Source organism: Babylonia areolata, chromosome 2 (genome assembly GCF_041734735.1).
Source record: "Babylonia areolata isolate BAREFJ2019XMU chromosome 2, ASM4173473v1, whole genome shotgun sequence".
Taxonomy (NCBI): domain Eukaryota; kingdom Metazoa; phylum Mollusca; class Gastropoda; order Neogastropoda; family Buccinidae; genus Babylonia; species Babylonia areolata.
The window spans coordinates 14,461,766-14,485,402 of NC_134877.1; the positions used below are offsets into that span (position 1 = coordinate 14,461,766).

At 37.1% G+C, this 23,637-nt stretch overlaps 1 protein-coding gene across 3 annotated transcripts; it reads left to right on the top strand.

The window, feature by feature from the left end:
* The first annotated feature begins 1,163 nt into the window (after positions 1-1,163).
* On the top strand, positions 1,164-22,083 carry LOC143298347 (uncharacterized). Of its 3 annotated transcripts, XM_076611230.1 has the most exons (13): positions 1,167-1,245; positions 2,811-2,951; positions 6,548-6,691; positions 7,674-7,832; positions 8,519-9,516; positions 10,671-10,799; positions 11,137-11,276; positions 13,766-13,862; positions 14,756-14,837; positions 15,335-15,405; positions 16,439-16,534; positions 17,181-17,321; positions 17,974-22,083. In XM_076611230.1, the coding sequence occupies exons 2-13, from the start codon at positions 2,929-2,931 to the stop codon at positions 18,048-18,050; spliced, it is 2,157 nt and encodes a 718-aa protein (XP_076467345.1). In that variant the 5' UTR covers positions 1,167-1,245; positions 2,811-2,928; the 3' UTR covers positions 18,051-22,083. The 3 variants fall into 3 exon arrangements, with proteins under 3 accessions (XP_076467364.1, XP_076467345.1, XP_076467355.1); XM_076611249.1 differs by lacking the exon at positions 2,811-2,951 and having other exon boundaries at positions 1,164-1,245; XM_076611240.1 differs by lacking the exon at positions 2,811-2,951 and having other exon boundaries at positions 1,201-1,245; positions 6,645-6,691.
* The last annotated feature ends 1,554 nt before the right edge of the window (positions 22,084-23,637 follow it).

The window sequence follows — 23,637 nt, forward strand, 5'->3', positions numbered from 1 at the left end:
GGGTAATTACATTACCATGAATGCAAGTCACTTTAGAAGAAACTTTTGTTTTTATAGTATCCAATCGTAGTATGTATGTTAGACTGGTGAGCTTTTTGTTATTGTAATGTTCTTTTGTTTCAGAAGAAAATAAACAACCAATTTTGCGTCAGTTTACTGACGTGGTTCCACTGAGCAGGCTTCTTTTCGTAATGAAAAAGGGAATGCTAATTTCGCAATCGCAATTCAGTATTCATTGCACTTATATACAGGAAATTTTCTTCCTAAAATTACGTTTAAGTAACATACTTGCCGTGACCCACCAGTGCAGACTCCGGCAGGGGTCTGACATTCCTGTCCTGTGCAAACTACTACCCGCCAATGCCGCGGAGAAAACGAAAGTAGCTGCGGCCGATAACCTTATATATATAAACATTTTTTCATTTTTTCTTCCTTTTTTCATCTTTTTTTTTTTTCATTTTTATTTATTTATCTTATCGCATATCGTATATGGATTTGTCCGAATACAGTAACTGGCACCTCCTTCAGAAACTGAAATTATACCTGTTCTGCTTGCAGTGTAATCCGCCGTATGCATCACAGGCACTGATCACCTGTCTTGATCGTTTCTCTAGGTATCAAGGTGTTACTGAATCTTATTCACAGTATGGTTTTAGGAATTAATATATTATCATCCATTCACTATCATCATTTACTCAGTCATTATTTTACATATTCAGAGTATTGTCCAGGAGGAAGGTTGCAGCCGGAGACTATGAAGGGATCATCCTCAGTTTGGCAAAATTATATCAAAAGAAATCCACTCTGAGAGGTACACAAATATATATGCATGCACTAAAGGCCTGACAAGCGCGTTGGGTTATGCTGCTGTCAGGCATCTTCCTAGCGGACGTGGTGCAGCGTATATTGGAGAAACTGAAACTGAAACAGTCTGTTTACTGTCCAGGTCTTTCTTGTTTGTCATGGATTTCTGTCTTCACACAACATCCATATGAGTAGAGTAATCGGTAAGATGATTGTGGCGGTTTCATGAATGAAGCAGAATTGATAACGGGTTATTGTATTCATAGTCAATCATACTTTATTCTGATTCTCATTCACAGAGCAGCAGCAGACAAGAAGGATATCCCAGTAAAAAGATGCCCCTTTATTGTAAACAACCGGAAGTTGTTACAGGCACGTTCAAGATGAGCGTTGTGACAAGTTTTGTGAGAAGTCGTTCAACCCTTGTCAATGTTGAGTCTGGTGAGTTATCCGCAAGTGTTTTTAGCACACGTCATATTAGATTCAACTGTTAACAGGGGTGTCCAGTCATATTCGGGTCATCAGTGGAACGGTTTTGAACTGTCATTTCAGTCATTGTTTGATTGAGCGATTCCGGATTCCATAAATTTCTATTTTCTTGGTAAGTTGTATAAACTTTTCCATGCATTACATGGTGGGCTCTCGACGCCTGAACAGCGCCTTGGGTCTGTGCGTAGGTCAGGTATCTGCTCATCCAAATGTGTAGCTTTTATATACAGAATATAGATATCATTTGGATTGACAACCGACTGAGTGACACTTCAGTCCTTGAAATTGAAACTTCCTTTGTGGTTACTTTCTGTTCAGCCTTCAGGTTCAGGCTATCGCCGATGACTACACAGTATTGACTATAGGAGGACACTGGTCTACAAATGATCATAAGTGTTTGCCTGTAGTCATGTCTGGTTTGTGCCCATAATTAAGTTCGCCATTGTATCTTTTGAATTTGAGTCTGTTGACTTTAGTTTGCCTTAGTTTGAGTTAGTCTTTTACTCTTTAGTCTTGAGTTCAACATTGAATGATAACATACTGTTGAGAGTATATCTTTTGTTTTGTGATCCACATGTTCCTAAAAATCATTTGAGTACAGTACAAAGTTATATGTAACAACTGTTTTCCTCAGTTTAACCATCTTAGAAAGTGTTGTTGTTTTTTGTTTTTGTTTTTTTCACACATGATTAATTATTTAATGTCATTTCAATTTTCATGAATTTGAAAATGTTACAGAAAAGGGAAAAGTCCTTATGCAAATCTAGAAGGCCAGATACAAAATTTTGCTTTCAGTTGTTTGCCATTTATTTTTACCTTATACAAGTTATAGCAAAATATGATTTCATACAGTGTATCTCGTGACTTAAAGGCAGCAAAACAAGTTGGGAGTGGAATAGCTGGTTGGGATTTAATGTTTATCCTCACACTACAAATTTGTTTTCTTTTTAATTGTATTTATAGTGTTCAGACTGAATAAGTCTTGCAACAAAGACTAGAACTGTAGAAATATATAGAACACTTAAAGTTACAAACAAGTTACAGCATTTGAATTAAATTTTATTACAACTTGTAGTTTGACAACTAAGTTTCGGACCTCAGCCCTTGACAATTTGTAACTGTAAGATAGTTTGAAAAACTGTTTACAAAACAGTCCATGTTGATGTGCTTGGCAACATCCACATTTCTTCCCCTCCAATTCCCTGTGTGGCTGATGGAGTGGGGGGAAAATTGTGGATATTGCCATGCGTCTAAATTAATATATTGGGATTGAAAATGAAAGTGATATGTGAATGCTGAATTACTCTGATTATCAAGGCAGTCAAGCAGCAGCAATAGCAGCAAGTTGCTTGTGTTGAATGATGTGAAAATCTGAGTAAGACGCCCCAGCCTGATACCCCCAGTACAATAGTCAATATCCCAGCAAAATGTATGAGTGGAAGTGCATGGTTTACTTTTTAGAAATAGATGTCTTGTCTCTATGGGTAATTCTGTTAATGCTTCCACTGTGTGGACAGTGGCTGTTTGGTGGCATTCTAGAAAAGCAAGCTGGCTGCCCACGTTATAGACGACCGCTATCTCAACGAACATGACAGCCACTTTGTGGACCTCGTCCTTTCAGATGTGGCCTGGTTTATGCCACAGGCCACATTCAAACGGTGAATTATTTGATATTAAAGTTGATGTTTGGAGGTAGCAGATGGTGGAGTGATAATAAGAATGATGTACAATTTTGTGTTCTGGGATTTTACACGTTGTCTTGCTTGTTGTCTCCTCTCTTCCTTTCATTGTTTTCACTGGAATTCCTCTGAGCAGGCTTTTCTGTGATGCTGTGCCAAGGAAACTGAGTTTCCATTAGCCCTGCTTCACTCTCTTTTTATTGTTATAATTGCTAATATTATTATTCTTCTTTATGTATGGGCTGTTTCAGCAAGAAAATGCTTTTAGACTAGTTTTTCCTCATCTTTGTATCTGTATATTGCATTGCTTTTTGTCACAACAGATGTCTGTTTTATTTTCTGGCGATTTTCCCCAGGGAGAGTTGGTCACCGCAGTACAGCATCTCTTTTTTTCAGCCTCCAAGTTATTGTTTTACTATCAAAGTGCATGCCTGTACAGAATTTTTGCCAGGGACAATCCTTTTTGTCATGGGCTCTTTAATGTGCGCTAATTGCATGCTGCACAGAGGTCCTCAATTTATCGTCTCATCTGAAAGACAAGCACCCATACCACCACAAAATGTCCAGTGGAGGGACAGGATAAAAATCCTGGTTCATACATTTGCCAGGGACAAATCACTTTTCTTGTGGGTACTTTTTGCTTGTGCCATGTGCATGCTGCATGTGAACCTAGTTTATGGTTCCATCTAAAAGACTAGTGCTCAACCTACAGGACACTATCAGAGTGGGAATCCTGGTCCTTACACAACTTGAATCTGAGACCCATGCTTCCTATGTTAATTGTATTCTCTTGTCAAAACAGACATGTCTATGTGCAAAACGTACTGGTTCTGTCCAGAAAAGACTAATGGTATGTTAGACATCCATCATTGACACATATACTGATATAGATCTCTCTCAATCAGATCTGTCATTTGTGTTTTAAAATCACTTGTGAAATCTTCATACTAAGAGGTTTCAGTTGTTGAATCTTTACTTTGTGTTGATATTATCCAACTCAGTGAAAGTGTGGCACCTTTCCAGTTTGAAAAAAAAAAGAAGAAAAAAAAAGAGAGATGTGGCTTAAGCTAAAGAAATTTTTGCTCATCCTGTTCAGTGCCAGGGAATTTGTATAAAAAAAAAGAAAAAAGAAAAAAAAGGTGCTCTCCTCTTGCCAGGGAATTTTGAGGAATCAGGAATAAAACATAAAAAAACCCCAAAAAAACAAAACAACAAAACATAGTGCAAAACTTATGCAAGATACAGAAGCAAAGTAAATGTTTGGGTTTTTTTGTGATGGAAAATGAATATGGACTCGAAATCTGAGCTTTTTCTCCATTTATTTTGATTTTAGATAACTCTTCAGGCATTTCAAAGTGATGTTGATAATTTTTCTGCACAAAAAAAGTATTTCCACCTCCAAAGAATGACATCCAAAAAGAAAACAAACAAAATACAACTGGAAATTGCATGCTTATAGTTAAATTATACCTGTAGAAGAAATAAAACGGGTTATATATTTATGATAACAATCACAACGCTTGTGAACATGTAAGTGAATGACTGTTACACCAGTGATAAACGAGGGTTCTTTCAAGACAAAAATCAATTATGTTCTCAGAAACTGAGCAGTCAAGCCTCTCTTTTTCTTTTTTTTTCTTTCTTTCTTTTTTTTTTTTTTTTTTACACCAAAGAGTATTCCCGGTTTGGAGGGGGAAGCTCTTTGATGATACTTTCCCCTCCTGATTGCAATTGAGCTGATTAAACCCCCCCCAAAAAAAACAACAAAAAAACTGTGCATCTGGATTGTCTGCTCTACAAAGGAGTTGGTCAACAAATTAGTGACAAAAAGCATGAAAAAAAAGAATTGCAAGATTCCCATCCACTGTCAACTCCAGGTTTCATGAAAATTGTGGATGATTGACATATACATCCAGTACCTGCCAGATGAACACAGTGAAAGACAGTTCACTGAAGTCATGGATGCACTCCTTTCCGCCACCTTCTGTCTGGTCTTCAACATATCATCCAACACTGCTCCACTCTGTCTCCTTCCCCTCTTCTCAAATTATGTGAAAGTACACGCCACAATTCACTGCAAAAGACAGTTCTACAGGGAACGCTAGAGGGTGGTAGGCGAAGAGGGAGGCAAGCCAAATGCTGGATGGACAACATCAAGGAATGGACCAATATGGATAGCGCTACGCTGATACGACAGGCAGAAGATAGAACCGGATGGCGTCGTCTGACTACGGAATCGTCCCTCATGTCTCCTCTACGCCCATCCCGGGCAGGAGAATGAATGGAAATGAAATGAACTTCACCCGTACTGGAAATCATTGTCACCTGCTAAAAATTGATGGACTGGACAAAGGGTTGAAAATTGCTGTCAGTTTTGTCACTGTTCAAACCAATCATCAAAGATAGAAGCATCTTGCATCATTATTACCATGCATAATCATCTGCTCCGTCTGCACAGGTGTGTAAATCCATTGAATGGGACCACTGTCTCAGCTGGACAAAATTTCAGACATTATTTTTGCATATGATGCAAACCCACTCTTTAGGCGTGCTCAACGGAGCCCAGTTAGCAAAACATTATCATGAAGAAAGGGACCCCCCACCTGATGTATGCGTATTTAATTAGTAGGTTTATAATCCAGACACATTAAGCTGACCATTCAGATTTGTTTGTGTTTATTGAATAATACTCTGATGAAGGAAAAATCGGAACAGATGCAGGACATCGGTGGACATCTTGATGGTACATAGCAACATTTTTTGTAGGACGTCAGCTGACGTCTTAAAGGCACTGAACTGGTTAAGCTGTTGAAGCTTTACTATGTTGTTTGTATTGTACAATAAAATTTAAAAAAAGTAATGAAAAGCTAGTTATAATTTTTTTGTAATTTTTGTTAAATTAGTTGAATCTTTACTATGTATTGTACAACTCTGTGAGGTGAGTGTGTGGTAACTCTCCAGAAAAAGCTAATTGTAGGTGAAAGAAAATAGTGTTTTAAGTTGTTGAATCTTTGGTGTGTATTATACAACCAAGATTCAAACACTCTGCTGTTGGCCACCATTCTTTCTTAGTTTCTGGACCTTGCAATTGGAATGAACTTCCTCTTCCTCTTCACCAGGTGTCCGCACTCAGCTCTTTCAAGTCTGGCCTTAAAACCCACCTCTTGCCAAAATAGCCTCCCTTCCCTGCCTCTTCCTTGTCTTCAGTTTTTCCAGTTTTAGAGTTATGCATGCGTGTGAATGACTGGTGTGAAAGCGCTTTGATTTGTCTCTGCACAAGATTCAGCGCTATATAAGTATGATTATTATTATTAACTCTGTGAATGTGTGGTACCTCTTCAGTAAAAAAGAGAGAAAAGAAGAAAAAAAAGAAGAAGAAAATATAACTTTAGCAAAGAACTGTTTGTTAAAGTTGTTGAATCTATACAGGTATTGTAAACTCTTTGAATGTGTGGTACCTCTCCAAAAAGAAAAGAAAAATTAGAAAATGTTTGTATTGAACATGCGTCTGTTATTTACTTATTGTCATTGCTTTGATGTCAGTAATAATAATTTTGTTTATTTCCTTTTTGCAGGGTTTTGGTTTTCCCACGTCTGAATAAGTACTACAGGTTTTTAGTCCACAAGATAGTTAGCCGCTTCTATCAGCTGACTACCTTTTCTCTTGGACAGGGCTACGAGCGTCGGACTTTTGTCTGTTTACAGGCTGTTGTGAAAAGGTATTTTTACAAATTCTCTCTCACATGCGTGCATTTGCACACAAATACACACACAAATGCATACACACATAAAAATTTAATGCATTCACAGAGAGGGTCTCATAACACTGTTGGAATTGGCGGCAGAGTGTTTACTGTTTTTAGGAGGAAGAAGAGGAATTTTGTTAAATGTCCGGTCACACATATTGGTGATTGAAGCCAAGAGGAATATCACTTGTTTTCATTATGTGTGTGTTTGTGTGCAGGGTTTAGGTTTTATGTCCATCACCGGTCATTGACGCATACAATTATGAATTGATTCATCAGTTTAGCAGCCAGTCAGTCACTTGACTAATTTTTCATACAAACTGTCATTCTAAAAGGGCTTTTGTAGATTTGTCTTATTCTCCGGCAAAACAATGATTGCAGTTTGAAACTCTCAAAAATATAAATGTAATCTTACTGTTGTTGCTCATACACGCACGCACACGCACACACACACACACACACACACACACACAACCCATTTCACATAGTAACATACCAACGAGTGTGATGGACAAAGTAAGAATTGAGTTACAAATTTTTGGGGGTGTGGTGGCCAGATGAGGGTGCCATTGGCAATAATAAGAGGTTGTCTTTCTTGACCTATTAATTTTGAAAATGATCCATTCATTTTGTGGTGAACTGGTCAAATGACCCATGGTGTCCTGAACCAAACCTTAATACTGGTGCATGTGTGCCGGTCTTCCCCTTCCTCCCTGTCTTTCTTCTGTCTGTTATTTTAGATCAAGAAAACACTTATACATGTATCACTTTTTCTCTCAGTCTCTTCCCTTCGTCCGTCTCTTTCCTCTGGCTATCAAGGAAACAATCACATCAGGCCTCTGCTCTATTTTTTAATGTGTGTGGTGCAGCCTATATATAAATATATGGAACAGCCTGCGCCTTCACATGTCCATGAAAATGAAATCGTAGTGATTGAAATCGTGTGTCTCTACAGAAAGGAGTCTGTGATGCAAGACCAGAGCCAGCAAGAGCAGGGTGCCAGAGGGCGGGGAAGAGGGAGGAGAAAGGAAAGGCCCTCCTCCAGGCCAGGCGCCATGGGGGACGTTGGAGATCCAGAAGAAGCAAAGCGGTCGCCTCGTTTGACTGGTAGAGGGTAGGTGTTTTACCACTGCATTACCACTATCATTTATCATTAAATACATAACCTTACCAACAACACACCAGAGATGGCTATGTTCACATTTTCAAAGAAATAAAAACTAAGCCGGTTCAAACTTGGCAACCAGACAAAGAACACATTCAAATGTTCCCATTCTTGCCTTAATTGATAATGAACTAGTATTGCTCTGGTCATGTCAAGGTTCATCAAGGAATTTGTATGGGGTAGGTTGGCTGGTTGTTGTTTCTGTGCTTTGTATATGCACATACCCTTTTTTTTTCCAGTCCCTTTTTAGTTCTTTTATAATTTTTTCTGTATTTGTATTAATTACCCACCCCCACACCCCTGTTTTTAACTGTGAGAGTGAACAAATGAATCGGTAAAATGTTTCTGATGATACGCACATTTATTCATTATCTCTGCTTGGATAGTTTTTTGAAAACTTTTTTTCTTTTTTTGGTAATATGAAGGGGAAAAAAGCCATTGTATCATAAAAAAAGAGAATGGTGATTTATCTGACTCCTAATGATAGTACTATTTTAATACTTCTGAAGTATTTCAGGACATGTTTTTCACAGCATTACGTTTTGCTGCTTTTTCAATCTTTAATTGTACATATTCATTGTTCATGTTTTCTGTATATGTTATCAGTGGTTGAAACTTTTTTTTTTTTTTCCTAGACGTGCCCGATCTAAAAGGCCAGAACAACAGCTGTTTGTGCCGAAAGCGCTCAGAAGTAAAGAAAACCACAGTGGCAGTTCCAAAGGAACAAAGCAGGACAGGAAACACAAAAACACAGACAACAGAGTTGTTGAGGGAACTGGAGACTCTCTGGCAACTGGAAGTTCAGAAACAGTGGGTACAACAGCAAGAACCGCAACGGAGACACTGTGTTCTGAAGTGACTGGGTTGTCTGTGAAAGAGGATACTAAGGATTTTCAAGAAGTGAGCATGGCAGAATCATTGTGCAGTGAAAAATCTGAGCAGCTTATAAAGGAAAACAGTGTTTCAGACTCGGAACCCTCTGAAGTGGTAGAGGGGTCAGAGGAAAATTCAGAGGCAACAGAAGCATTGCATGACGGTGTTGCCGTCCTCACCGAAGAAACAATTGAAATTGGAGCGGAGGGCAGTGCAGTGGTTGTGGAACCTGAAGACAGTATTGACAAGACAGGAACAGTATTGGTTAGCACAGACGCAACAGACTCATTACGCAATGAAATGACAGAGCAACACAGAGACAAAACAGCAACAGAACAAGTGTATACAGAAATGACTGAACAACCGCAAGATGAAACGACTACAGAAAGCTTTGCTTTGGGTGATAGTCAAAGCAGAAGTGTGAATTTAGGGACGTCATCCATGGAAACTGGTGATGAAAAAAGTTCAGACTTGATAAGCGAAGCACATGTAGCTGGTGACTCGGTCAGTGTGAGTGTATGTGGTGAATCCATAGTGTCAGTAAGAGAGTCAGGGGTTTCAGAAGACATGACTGCTCACACTGAAGAATCCTGTGAAAAGTCGGCAGAGGCAGCAGGAGCAAGTGGAGGAGGTGAGGAGGAGGAAGACAACGAGGATTCCTGGGACAAGACGTTTGATGACAGTGGTGACTGTCTGAATGCTTCAGCTGAAGAGCAGAAGGCTTCCAAACAGTCTAGCTTGAAAGCTGAACACTGCCAGGGTAAGAGAGATCTCATCAAATTTTTCATTTGTTTTTTTTGTTTTTGCTATGATTTAGCTTCAGACAGTCTTGATCAAAGCTAAATGGAGCTAGGGTAAGAGATATCATAAGGTGTTTCATCCTTTTTTTTGTTTTTGTTATCAGTGTAGTTTGTGTAATTTCAAAACATTTTGATTCTGTTACTCTGCTTGCATTGACAAAACTACACATTAAGGTGCAAGTTTAATATTTTTTAATGTCTTTTTAGTATTTGATAATCTGACCAGTTGCTCTTGAGTTTGTTCTTATTAATCTGATATTTGAAAGTTTTATTGAGTTAGGGTTTGTTTTCAAGTGAAGCAAAATTCTGTATGATTGACATTTTTAAATAGCATAATCCTTCACAACAAATACATTATAATTTTTAAATAATGCTTAATAGCTCGAGTGTTTTACTACAACAGATAGTAATACACTGTGCTTTCAGAAATATTCAAATTGGATCAAACAGAAAATATCATCTTGTTTTATAAAAATTCGTTTTCTGATGTTGTGATACTAAACATTTGTTGTTGCTCCCTCAACATATGCTCCATTTCAGTGGCATTACTTCCATGCCATCCTTCTTGAGTCCTCCATACACAGCCATAGCTGGTGTAACACTGCTAACAGCCTCAGACTATACCCTGCTAGGTTTTACCCGAGGATCATTCTCTGATTCTGTTGGATGACCCCCCCAAGGTTTCCTTTCTACAGGTTTAATCTAAATATAAAAAAAGGAAGGGGAGTCTTGGCTAGCTTTTATTGTCCCTCATCCCCAATCCCCCCCATTCTCCATAATATAACCTAATGGAAGTAATCATGGGAGAGTTCTGACTTGATAATCCGTGTTTGAATCTAACTAGGCCAAATTTACCCCAAGAGGTCATTTCAAGCTAGCCTACAATAACTCCATATTCATTATGAAGAGGGGTGGGGATGGGGGGCAAATCCAGCCTGGGGGTGGGTGGGGGGGAATGAGTTTATTCCCGATGGGTTATTTCATGCTTGTCTACATTTTTCCCAGGGTAGAAACTAATGGGGGTATGAATAGGCTGCTACATGGATTCATCTGCTGCAGATACTGTACATCCTTTAATATAATGAATCGATTAATGTGTTCTCTCTCTGAACAGAGGACAAACCACGGCCACAGACTTCTGTTGTCGTTGCTCGGCGCATGGTGGCTGGTGCTTTGGGTTTGAAGTCCAGTGCGCTGAAAGAGAAACGGGACAAGGGTCAGAAAGAGCTGAAGGGAGCTCATGGTAAGTTGGAAAGTGTTTGTTGGATTCTCTGATTCAGGAGTCATAGTGTACTCATTATGCAGTAAAGTGACCGAGCAACACAGACAAAACAGCAATGGAATAAGAGTATACTAAAGTGACTGAACAAGGTAAAAATAAGGCTGTAGAGAAAGTTGACTGAACAACCACAAGATGAAACAACTGTTTTAGGTGGAAGTAAAGGTGGTAGTGTGAATTTAGAGGCTTTGTCCGTGGAAACTGGTGATGAACAAAGTTCAGATATGATAAGTGAAGGACATGGACAGTGTGAGTGTGTGTGGTGAAGCCATTGTGTCAGTAACAGAGTCCGGGGTTTCAGGAGACATGACTGCTCACAGAGGAGAGTCCAGTGAAAAGTCGGCAGAGGCAGCAGGAGGTGAGGAAGAGGAGGAGGAGGATTCGTGGGACAAGATGTTTGATGACAATGGTGACTGTCTGGCTGCTGCGACAATGGAAGAGGTGACATGAATTTCTGTTTGTTCTGTATTTCTTTTATCATGATAAAAAAAGATAATAATGATACTACTAGTTCTACTAATGATAATAATGATAATAAAGAAATAATAATAATAATAATGGTATTTATATAGTGCTGAATCTTGTGCATAGATGAACCAAAGCGCTCTCGCACCAGCCACTCCCATGCACGCACAAATCCAAAACTGGAAAAACTGAAGACAAGGAAGAGGCAGGGAAGGGAGGCTGTTTTGGCAAGAGGTGGGTTTTAAGGCCAGACTTGAAAGAGCTGAGTGTGGAGACTTGACGAAACGAAAGAGGAAGTTCATTCCAATTGCAAGGTCCAGAGACAGAAAGAACGGCAGCCAACATTCGAGAGTTTGAATCTGGGTTTGCGTAAATAGAGTGGATCTGAAGCTGATCGTAGTGAACGAGATGGAGTGTAGAGGTGAAGGCAGAAATAAAAATAGAATAAATGAAATTTCAAAAAAGAAAAAGAAAAGCTAACAGATTGATCAGTCAGTCAGTTGGCAGTCTTCCTCATTTTTTACTCACTTGTGTAAACAAAGTGAGTCTATGTTTTAACTCGGTGTTCGGTTGTCTGTGTGTGTCTGTGTGTCCATGGTAAACTTTAACATTGCCATTTTCTCTGCAAATGCTTTGTCAGTTGACACCAAATTTGGCATAAAAATAGGAAAAATTCAGTTCTTTCCAGTCATCTTGTTTAAAACAATATTGCACCTCTGAGATGGGCACAAAAAAAGAAAAAAAAGAAACCAAATTATATGCAAATTGAATTTACTGTTATATTTATATTTTTTTCATTCTCTAAACTTGGCACTTTGATCTGATATTCTGACACAACAACTAGAGCAGTCATTTTACTATTTTTTGGTTCAAACAGGAACTTCTTTTGCTAAGCATGTCTTTGATGCAGATAGTAAAAAAGGGAAATTAATCTGTAATTAATGTTAGGAGGCTTAATTTGCTTTAAACTGATCTTTCTCATCTTAAACATTACATTTTGAAATTATACTCGATGCATAAAAAGCTTGTGTGTTTTACTCTCAATGTACAGGGCTTTCACTACGTTCATTCGCCCAAGTGGTCTTTTTCGGAAAATACTAAAATCAATACGATGAGTGGACTTTATAGATCTATTGGCTGAGCCCTGAAGGTCATGGGCAAAAATCAATTGCGTGCACATATTTATACATATTCAAAGCGCGTGCTCATATTCTTCGCGAACGTGAACGACGCCATTTTGTTTCAAGTTGTTGACCTACCCGTTCAATCCTATATTCAATGGACAATGCACGATAACATATGATGGAAAGTTGGAGAAGGAGACCGTTAAATATTTATTCAGAGAAAGATTTGTGAACGCCTCATCACTTACTGGATTATGCCCCAAACTGCCATAAAAATATCCACAGAATCAGTCGGAATTCAGTTAAAAATAATAAATCATGAGAGTTAATACCCTTGAATTGATGAACCATAAATATTTCCAGTCTTGACTTTTCTCAAAATGAAGTCCTTTTCACTTCATACGACGTTTAGAAGTACTTGTACTTGCTCTACATGTTATTACTTTAACAAAATACTCAATTTTCATATCGACTTTAAAACTATAATACTAGAATGAACATAAAAGAGAAATTGAATCGACTGTGTCAACAGGGTGTAACTAAACTTGTACATCTATCTAGATCCAGAGAAAACAGCTAAATGTTGCAGTGTGATTGCGGCGATAGCCATGTCTCCTTTACCGCGGACTTAAAAAGAATTTTTAATTGCCCTTAAAGATTTTTTGAATGCCCAAGATACACCAGAATAATGATTTAAACAGCGTTCTCACTGCGAATACCACAATCGATTTATTGCCCTTTAAAAAAGCATGTTTAAATGTTATATTTTTGAACGTCAGTTAAGGAGCCATGATAGTGTAATGGGTAAGACAGTTTCTTCTCACCCGAACACACGGGGTTCGAATCTGCTGTTAGGACTTTTTTTTTTCTTTTTTCTTTTTCTTTTTCTTTTAACCTGAAGCTTTATGATAACAAATACAGAACACATTTTAACGATTATATTTTTAAAAAAAAGTGTATCACAAGTGAGTCTTGAAGGCCTTGCCTCTCTTGTCTCATTATGTATGAAGCACTCTTCAGGTTGATGAACATAATCATGTTTGTGGGCTCTTTTGATTTTTTTTTATAAAAGCCATATATTTGTTTATATGACATTCTGCTTAATTTCATTGCATTATTTTCGTTCTTTGTTTTATCATTATATTGCTTTTATATATCAACATTCTTGGGGTAAAAAAACATTTATATTCAGGTAGTGTTAAGATTTTTTGCTGCATGTGTATACTTGTGTGTCCATTTGTGTGCAAGAGAGAGATAGAGAGCATGTGCATATGCATGTGTATGAATGCGTATGAAATATAGTGTAGCAAAGAAATTCTGATAAGGTTTTGCCGGTTTCAGCTGACATCATATGTTGGTGAAGTGGAAGTTACTAAAATCCCCAAACCCATTAACTACTTGGACTACATGGTAAAAGGCCCTGACCTGGATGTATCTGGTGAGTAAGATGTTTGCTTGATAAAACTTGAGCTTATTTGTGAGCTTTCAATAAAAGAAGTATAACCTTATTTGTGAACTGTTAAGAAAACTATTATTTCAAGAAACAAAAAAACAGCAACAAAAAATACAAGTAAATCCAAGCTCTGATCATGACTGATGTCTTCATTTTCCATAAAGAAGGGGAAGAAGCATCAAAAACCAACCACAATTTTAGCTTTTCGCCAACTTTAAAAAAACTGATTTGCACTGGGGAGTGGGGGTATGGGTTTTGAAATGTCTCGCTAATGTTCATGATAGCCATTGTATATTTAAAAAAAAAAGTTATGAAATGTTATTACAGTTGTAGATCATTTCTGAAAAAATAAAAGTTCCTGTTATTGTCAGCTGTTTATAAAATAGCAGATGCAGAAAAGTGATGAAGGGGTAGGTAGAGGCAAGATGAGATGGGTTTTTGAATGATCAGATGTGTATGTTGTACAAAAAAGGATAAATTTATGAAGTTTTGGGGGTAGCGTTTTTCAAATCAAGTAGTCAGGCAAAGGCCACATAAAAAATAATTCTTCAGTTTATCTAAATTTGAAGTCAGTGAACAGTTGGCCATTTTGTTTTTCTGAACAGATCTGGAGTTCATGCAGGCTTTTTGAACATGCTGCCCTCTTTGAGTTTTATGCATCATTTTGATATCCGTTTAGATTCATGTACATTTTGTTCTTTTGAGATGTTTTTAATGCAGTGTTTTTCCCCTTAAAAAAAAAAAAAAAATTTAAAGAAAAAATTTTGCTGAATGGACTCATTGGAACATTTCTCTGCTGTTTTGTCATTAATTGTTGATTGTGTCTGAAGTTTTTAGCTGAAGTCATCCATCTGGGTTTGTTTTGTTTTGTTTAACAGCATACGGACATGTGATAGAAATCAGCGATTTCCCAGCATCCTTTCAGACTGCTGATTTGCTGACTGCATTCAAGGAGTTCATGTAAGTCAGTCACCAGTGACCTTTGATAATGTTTATATATATTTACAGGTGTGAATAGAAAAGTGCCTACCAGATCTTCCTTTGAAAGCTATCATTTTTATGGCTTGGAAAATGTATGATAATAGAAAATGATAATTTTATTGTAAAATGGGCCTCAAACCATTTTACCACTGCACAACCCCTGTTACATATGATCCTGTATAAGCTTTTTCTTCCATTTCCAGGCCACCCAATAGCTTGATTACATTAAAAAAAACCCAATAATTGAGAAATATATTTCCAAGCCACCCAGTAGTTTGATTACTTGAGAAAAAACAAAACAATAACTGAGAAATGTACACTATATTAAATGAAACGTAAGCAGTGTATTCAGTGATAAGCTAGGGCTTCTCTATTTTTCATGGATTTTATTCTTTTTTCTACTGAAGCTTGATTGATTATGATATCCATGACCAGCTTCTTTCTGTTATTGAAAGTTTACCTTTTTACATCTTCAGGAACCGTGGGTTTGATATCAAATGGGTGGATGATACTCATGCTCTGGGTGTCTTCTCAAGTGCAATTGCAGGTATGGTCATCAACCTTTTGTTTTTTGTATTCTCATTAACTCTGTTTGCCTATACGTTCCTGATTAGGAATGTCCAGTTTACACCAATTTAGTACAGACATTTTTAATCAGGAATCAGAATCGGAAGTATTTAGAATTGATAGTGTGATACTGCATTGTCCCCATGAGGTAATGATAGCATCATTGACTTTGGAACTGTGGAAAACAACTAATCAGAGTTGATTTCTCTCCTCTGTGTGTGAATGACAAGCCTTGTATTGACCTGACTGTCTGTGTTTTATTCATGTTCATGACACCAAAATGCAAGTTTTTTTGCAGGAGTACACCATGATTGCAAAGGTCATTATTTAGTTTTTGCAAATAACATTACCTAATTACCTAACCTGCAAGAACTTAATCTGATTTATTTATTCAAAAAAATGTTTTAAAATCCCATAGACTTTTACGGCCATCGGCGTAGTGAAATTATATCCACTGTGTCCAGGGCTGGGCGTAGGAAAGTGGGGGTCAGTCCATTCCACCATTCCTTAAATTCAGGTACCCATTCATACCCAGGTGGAGTGAGGAAAATCAGAGTAAAGTGCCTTTTCCAAGGGCACAAGACTGTACTGAAACAGGGTCTTAAACCCTGATCACTCCGAATTTAAAAAAAACAAAAAAACTTGTGCAAATCGTTGGTCTGGGGGTGGTGAAAAGTAACGGAGAAAACTCAATGTACCAAGTAAATGAGTTACTGTTGAAGAGTTTCAAGAATAATGTCCCTGTTTTGAATCATGTTTCCACTTTTCTAATGCTCTTTTAATTTGAAAATAAAATCTTCCCTCCAGCCCCCTGCCTCTTCCAAGTCTGCAGTTCGTGTAGCTCTCTGTTGATATGTATTGATACGTTTTGATTTTTCATCTTATTGAGTTAGAGTTAAGCATGCCTGTGAATGACTGGTGTGCTAGCATTTTGATTTATCTGTGCATAAGATTCAGTGCTCTAAAAGATACTTTTACTGTTATTGTTATTATTTCTGTTTTCATGGTTGCAGCAAATGATGCCTTAAAGATGATCCATCCCATGATGAAGGTGAAGCCGTTGAGTGAAGCCTCCAAACAGTCTCGCTTGAAAGCTAAACGCAGCCAGGGTAAGATAGATGTCATCAAACATTACTTCTTTTACATGTTTTTGCTATGATTTAATTCCAGACAGTCTCGCTGGAAAGCTGAACTCTGTGAGGGTAAGAGAGATATCATGAAATATTAGTTGTTTTTAAAAAAAAATGTTTTTGCTATGAGTTAGCTGGAGATAGTCTCGCTTGAAGGCTAAAGTCTGTGATGGTAAGAGAGATATCATCAAATGTCAGATGTTTTTGCTTTGTTTTAGCTCCAGGCAGTCTTGATTGAAAGTTAAATGAGGCCAGGATAAGAGAGATATCATAAATGTTACATCGTTTTTGTTAATTATCTACTTTGTATATTTTCAGAGCATTTTAATTCTGTTAATTTGCTTGACAAAACTTCTCATCATTGGTGCAAGTTTTTCAATATCTATTTCATAATCTCCTTATTGACCAGTTGCTCTTGAGTTTTGTTTGGCAAAACCCAGCCAGGGGGCTCAGTTCTGACTGGTTGGAAGTTTACTCCCCACAGATTATTTCAGGCTTGTCTACATCGAACCCCATGGTAAAAACTAACAGGGGTACAAATAGACTGCTGCACTGGATTCACCTGCTGCAGTCTCTGTGTATCTATTAATTAATGAATTAATTAATTTGTTGTCTGTCTTAACAGAGTTTTTACAGCCATTCAAACCACGGCCCCAGACATCTGCAGTAGCAGCTCGGCGCTTGGTGGCTGGTGCTCTGGGTTTGAAGTCCAATGTGCCGAAAGAGAAACGAGACGAGGAGCGGAAAGCGCTGAAGGAAGCTCGTGGTGAGTTGCAAAGTGCTTGTTGGTTTGTTGGATTCCCTGATTTGAGATCCTTATTGTGGAAAGTTTCCTTTACTCAGAATCATAAGTTTCGATTTGAACATTTCCGTGGTCTGTCACCACCTTGATTAACCGGTTCAGTGCCAGGGAATTTTGTTAAAAAAAAATTTAAAAGAAAAAAAAAATGCTGTCCCCTTGCCAGGGAATTTTGAGTATTTAGGGGTAATAATTATTTTAAAATTATAGTACAAAAACTGTGTGAGATACAGAAGCAAAATAAACGTTTTTGTGACGGAAAATGAATATGAATTGTGAATCAGAGATTTTCTCCCATTTACTTTGATTGTAGATAACTATTCCAGCATTTCAAAGCAATGTTAATAGTTTTTGTGCATCAAAAAAGTATGTTTCCATCTCCTTAGAATGACATCCAAAAGGGAAACAAATACAGTACTTCTGAAAATAGCATGGTTACAGTCAGATTATACCTTTAGAAGAAAATAAAACAAATTATATGTTTATAAAAACAATCATAATGTTTGTAAACATGTAAGTGACTATCTGTCCCAACATTGACGACTTGTGTTCTCAGAAACTGAACAGACCAGCTTATTTTTTTTAAACTATTATTTGTTATGTTGTCTTTCTTTTTCAGAGAAGAAACGCAAGGATCGGAAGACAAAGGAAGACATATGGGATGGGAAAGTTGGTTCATGTGCCATGGACCAATAAGTTGTTTATGGAAAAACATTTGTGCATGTGAAAGGAGCTGAGAGAGAGTACTGTGGGTGACATATCATGAAGACAAAGTGTATCATGATATGTCAGGTGGTGTATATGTGCATTTCTGACTTTTTCCCATGCGTGGCTGGAATATATGCTGAAGAATGTATGTCACTGTATCAACATAAACATTTTGTGTTGAGAAATAGGTTTCACTACTATTGTTTGCAACATCAGAGAACAGTGACTAAGTACTCACTCTGGATGTGTGAATGTGTTTAGAGAATAATTGTGCACCATTAGTATAGTGTTGTTATTAATTTGGTGAGAGAGAAGTAAAATACCAGTATTAAAAAGAAATCTAAATCTGTATTTTCCAAGTGCATTGGGGACAAAATCTTAATCTGAGTTCTCCAGTTGTAGAGCAGTAGTAATGAAATGTAACATGACGTTAAGTTTTATGGATAGGGAATGATTTGCCGTTGGAAGATTATTTTTAATATTGAATAAAATAAAATAAAAAAAAGCTTTTATGGTGAACATTGTCTTATTGATCAACAGACAATGAAGTTAATTACCTAGGATGCATGTTGATGAATGAAGTAGCAAATGACAAATCTGTGAATAAAGTGCAAGTGCAGATTTTCTGTGATAAGTCCAGATTTTTATTTCGATAGTTTGGTACTTGATTGTTTGGTACTTTTTAATTAAAAAAAAAAAAGTGCTTGCATGTATACATATGCATGCTACAGAACAATAAAGGAAAGCATATAGTTGTAAAAAGTTCCGTTTTCTCCGCATAGGCGGATAGTAGTTTGCACAAGTATGTTATTTAAACGTAATTTTAGATAGAAAATTTCCTTTTGGTGTTTGGCAAGGATTTTGATTTTGATGGTTCATTGAATGTTAATAGCATAGTTCTCTTTTCTCAGGGCCAACGAATGCTCATCTTTTACAGCAGTCTGAGCATAATTAGTGAATTTTTACATTTGAGCAAATTAAACTTCGTATTCATTCTACTGTGTGTGTGTGTGTGTGTGTGTGTGTGTGTGTGTGATGAAACATAGTATTCTTCGTGTATGTGTGTACATAAGTGTGTGTGTGTATATGCCTATGGTTAATTGAACATTTTATACAGTTTCATATGTGTGTGTGTGCATGAGTCATTTGATTGTGTGTGTGTGCGTGTGTGTGTGTATACATGTGGTTAAGCTAATGCAGTCTTTGCTTGTGTGCCTGAGTGTGTGTGTGTCTGTGTGTATGTGTGAGATGGTCTGTTTTCATTGAGCTATTCAGGCTTCAGCCTGTGTATTTGTGAGTGAACATCAGGCACTCTGTCCATACAACAGCCAAGCCTCCAAAAGAAGCAGCAAGGTGGTAACTCTTCAGGAATATGTTGGAAAGAAAGTGCAGTAGTTTTGAAAGGAAACAAAGATCTGTGTGAGTGTAATGTGTGCTAGTAAGGTAACAATTTTCCTGTGTGGAGAGAAAAATTTAATAGGGCAACCCCAAAGACGTGGGTACTGTAACAAGTGGTCTTGATAGAAATGATACAATGCACCAAATATCTGTTACACAATGGTGACATTGACCTTCATTGAAGGTGGTGTGCAATGCAAATATGTTACTGTCTTGTTCTGTTGTTGCTTGTGCATGTAAAATTTCAGAGTTGCTCAGTTTACACCCATCCCCCCCCCCCCCCCCCCCCCCCCCCCGAAATCATCTGCTATTGCATTCTTCAACCTCTGTCCCTATTTTCTCCACTTGTTTTTTTGCTTTCGTGTGTGAACAAAGTGAGTCGTTTCATTTACCTTGTTTAGATTGTATGTGCCTGTGTGTATCCGTGGTAAACTTTACAAATTCATTTTCTTGGCTTAAAGATAGGGGGGAAAAATCCATATATTGCAATCATAAGAGTGTTAGTCTTCAGGGTTAAATGATCATGAACATCTTATTTCGTTTCGCCTCTGGATGCGCAAGATGTTCTTGGTTCATTTTTGCTTCATTGCCGGAAAAGCAAAAATCAGTGTTTCATTGTGGTTTTAAGACAACATGACATTTTATTTCTTTTTTTTGTATGTAAATAAAAGAAAAAAGCAAATCTGGATGGATGGACCACACAGAAGGAGACTAGCTAAACAACTGATATATTTTTGTTGCGTATATGTTTTAAAGAGGGAACTGAACTAGAATGAACATGGTGAATATTTGAGTCAGTGACAAGATTTAGTTGCCTGAAAAGTGGTTTTCTGTGAGAAACATTCAGCATGTGATAGTAATGTTTTCGAGATTACCACATTTTATTATTTGTCAAAGGTGGAAAGTCATGATGGCAAAGACTGAAACGTAGATCTGTTTTATGACTGTAAAACGACAAAATGCTGATTGATGTGAGCTGCTTTGGGTGGAATTGTTTTTTCCATTTCCAACACATCTTTTGGTTTGACATAAAAGCATTTCTAATGGTGAACAAAAATAGAATTAGGATGGATGCTCAATACATACGAAAGTATTGATAACACCTCCCCTCACTTCCCCTGCATTTTTGCTCGTTGTTTTTAAATTGATGGGAACCACATGTGAGCCATGAAGGCATTATCATTTCATTACCTCTCTTGTTTTTTAATCTTTTTATTTTTTATTTTTTACCTGACCTTATTTTCCAACCTACTCAGGCATTTTGTAAACCCGCATGGTGGAAACTGAAGAGCATTAATTCAAGAGACTGTACAGTGCTGGAGGCTTTCTTTTATCCTGTGATTATGTTTTGGCAGCTTATCATGGATTGTAGAATTGTTAGATCAATACTTACTGGACTGGCTGTGACAGTTTGTGTGCATTTGTCTTGTTTCATTTGGACACCTCCTGTGTTCAGATTCAGGTGATAGGTTTCATTCAGTCATGGAAGTCTTGAAAAGTCTTTGAAAAAAGAGAGAACCATTCCCAAGGCTGGAAATGGTTTTGTTCTTGTGGATTTGGAAAAGTCTTGAAATCTGAAAACAACCATAGAACTCTTGACCAGTACCTTTGAAGAGTTTACTGCATTTAAAAAAAAAAAGAAAGAAAAAGCAAAAGTGATGAAAATGGAACCATGATACCTGGAAATCTGCCAATCTCTTTTGTCAGCAGTATAGCGCAGTGGGTTTTGTTGTTTATTTGGTATGAAAATTTCCAGTCTGAAAAAAGTAATGCTTTTTGTTTGGTTACATCTGTGGAAGCCCTGAAACTGATTAATGGTGGTTTCGATTCCCCCCCCTCCCCACCTCCTCCCCCTGCAACCCCCTTCCCCAATCCACTCTTTACCACTGAATGGATACCAATACATTGTTTGAAAATGATCTGAGGTATGAATTTTGAGTATTTGCTTGATGTGTTAATCTGAGTTTAGTTTGCAGAACAAACCTGCACAAATTGCGTATCACTGATCTCTTGTGTGAGTGTTGTGTTTTGTTACTATCGAAGTATGTTTCCACAGAACTTCCAGTCCAGCATAAACAAAAGGAAAGGAAGGAATTATTACTTCCTTCATTTATACTCTCTCTTTCTCTGTCTCTCTGTACCACATGAATGAGAAGTTTACATTGTGTCAGTGGGTTATCAGGCAAAACCTCTACATACACAAGAGCTCGTGGCATATTAAATGAGTTTGTAGTTACGGTACCAGTGGATTGTTTGAATCAGGTTATGACTTACTGTGTCTCAAACTAAGAAATGCAATAACTCTGTAGTTTTTTTTAATGGGGTTTGTGCAGTATCTGGGAAGACTGGTAACACAGACATTTGAATCAGAACATTGTTTTTGCTTTTATTTTTGTCTTGGTTGAAATGTGAGTTTAGCTTGGTGGATGTAAATGGAATATAGTGTTGATACTGTTCTTTATATATGAACACACACATGTACGCACTTACATGTGCACATACACATACACACATACTTTCCTCACAAAAGGGAAGTGTGAATATTCACATGGAGAATAAAGGAAATCTGAAGATGTCTGATAAAATACATTTTAATAATTTCGTTGCAGCATTTTTTTTTTTTTTAACAAAACTTATATTGAATGAAATAAGTATATGTGTTAATAAATTTATAGCAGCGTTTTAACAACACATATTATGCAGTCTTTTATGTTCTAATTTCAGTTTACTTTGTAATGGAAGAAAAACTGCATATTGAAACACAATAGAGAACAATGTATCGGTGAAGGGAGTTGGGGATGGGAAGGAGATTACATAAAGTAAACCGTTAAAAACATTATTTGTATTTTTGTCTGTATTTTTGGTTGTTGAAGTCTGAAAAATATGTATATGTACTTTTTAGTTTGTCCATTCAGTATCTGTACAGACTGCACCATCTTCAGTCTATGATGGACTACCCAGACCTTTACTGTGCAATTTAAATGTTAATAAAGCTGTGGCAGCCCATTTTAAGTTAATATCCCATTTCAAGTAGTTGATAGATATTGAAGACTCCATTTCATCTGATTTTAAACACATTTTTGTTAAGAACATTTCTGACGCAGTGAGACACCTTATGATGGTTTTGATCTAGTTAAAAAACAAAAAAATGAAGTGCATAATTTATAATTATGTGAGAATTCAGACTGAAACGTCTGTTGCTGAAATGGCCTTAGAAAGTACAAAAGTACAATTGAAATTGTCAGAACATAAAAAAAAGGAAGAAAAAAGTAATATATTATTTTCATTCTAAGACCAGAAAGACTTGAATTATATGATATTGGATTTGTTTATGTGTGCACCTGTGTGTGTGTGTGTGTGTTCAATGGATTATATTGATATAAAGGTGATGGTAAGTCATAATATATTTTTAGCACATTTTAAGTAAGTACTGAATTTAGTATACTGTTTGCTGGGTAATGAATCACAAAGAGATAAGCAACTTTAAACATGTGTGGAATGATGTTTTTTTGGTCAGGTTATGTGTGCCTTCTGCTATTTTCAGCTCGGTGTAGAGAATTTCCCATGGATATGGAACACTTGAAGTGATACTTAATTTGGAATTTGATGTGCATGTATTTTTTAATGTTGACTGGCAGTAAAATTAAAAATGAACAAACAAAACAATATGTTCTTGCGTGATGAAATAGAGATGAATGTTTTTGAGATTGATGGTTTTTCTTTAATGTATATTCACAGACTGACCCCCAGATCTCACGAAAGTATTCCCACAGTACAGTTTGATACATCTTTATTAAACTGATGGAAATAGATTGTGCATCAAATGCTCGCCACTCACACTACACAATCTATCAGCCAACAGTTGAGTCATGCACACATATTACAAAGGTTGAACTAAAAAAGTCTGAAAGTAGATCATATTTCAAGCCAAATAAAAGCACGAAATTATGAAAACACGGCAGCTTGTTTCGTTTTTGCTGGTAGTTCTGTGAACATCTGATACAAAATGATCAGGTCAGATGAATTGTACAAATTCCTTCATCCATTCCTGCCACATGACTATTCTCGTACTTTGAATGACTGATCAAGAGCAAGCAAATTTACCGTAACCTAAGGGCCACAGAGTTATTTTTGTTTACTTTCTTTAGCCCTCCCTCACTTAATTCCTCCTTCCTTA

Coding starts and splice junctions, on each gene's coding strand:
- LOC143298347 (XM_076611230.1), top strand. CDS start 2,929: ATGCCACAGGCCACATTCAAACG. Junction 6,692..7,673: donor TTACAGGCTGTTGTGAAAAG/GTATTTTTACAA, acceptor GTGTCTCTACAG/AAAGGAGTCTGTGATGCAAG. Junction 9,517..10,670: donor GAAAGCTGAACACTGCCAGG/GTAAGAGAGATC, acceptor CTCTCTGAACAG/AGGACAAACCACGGCCACAG.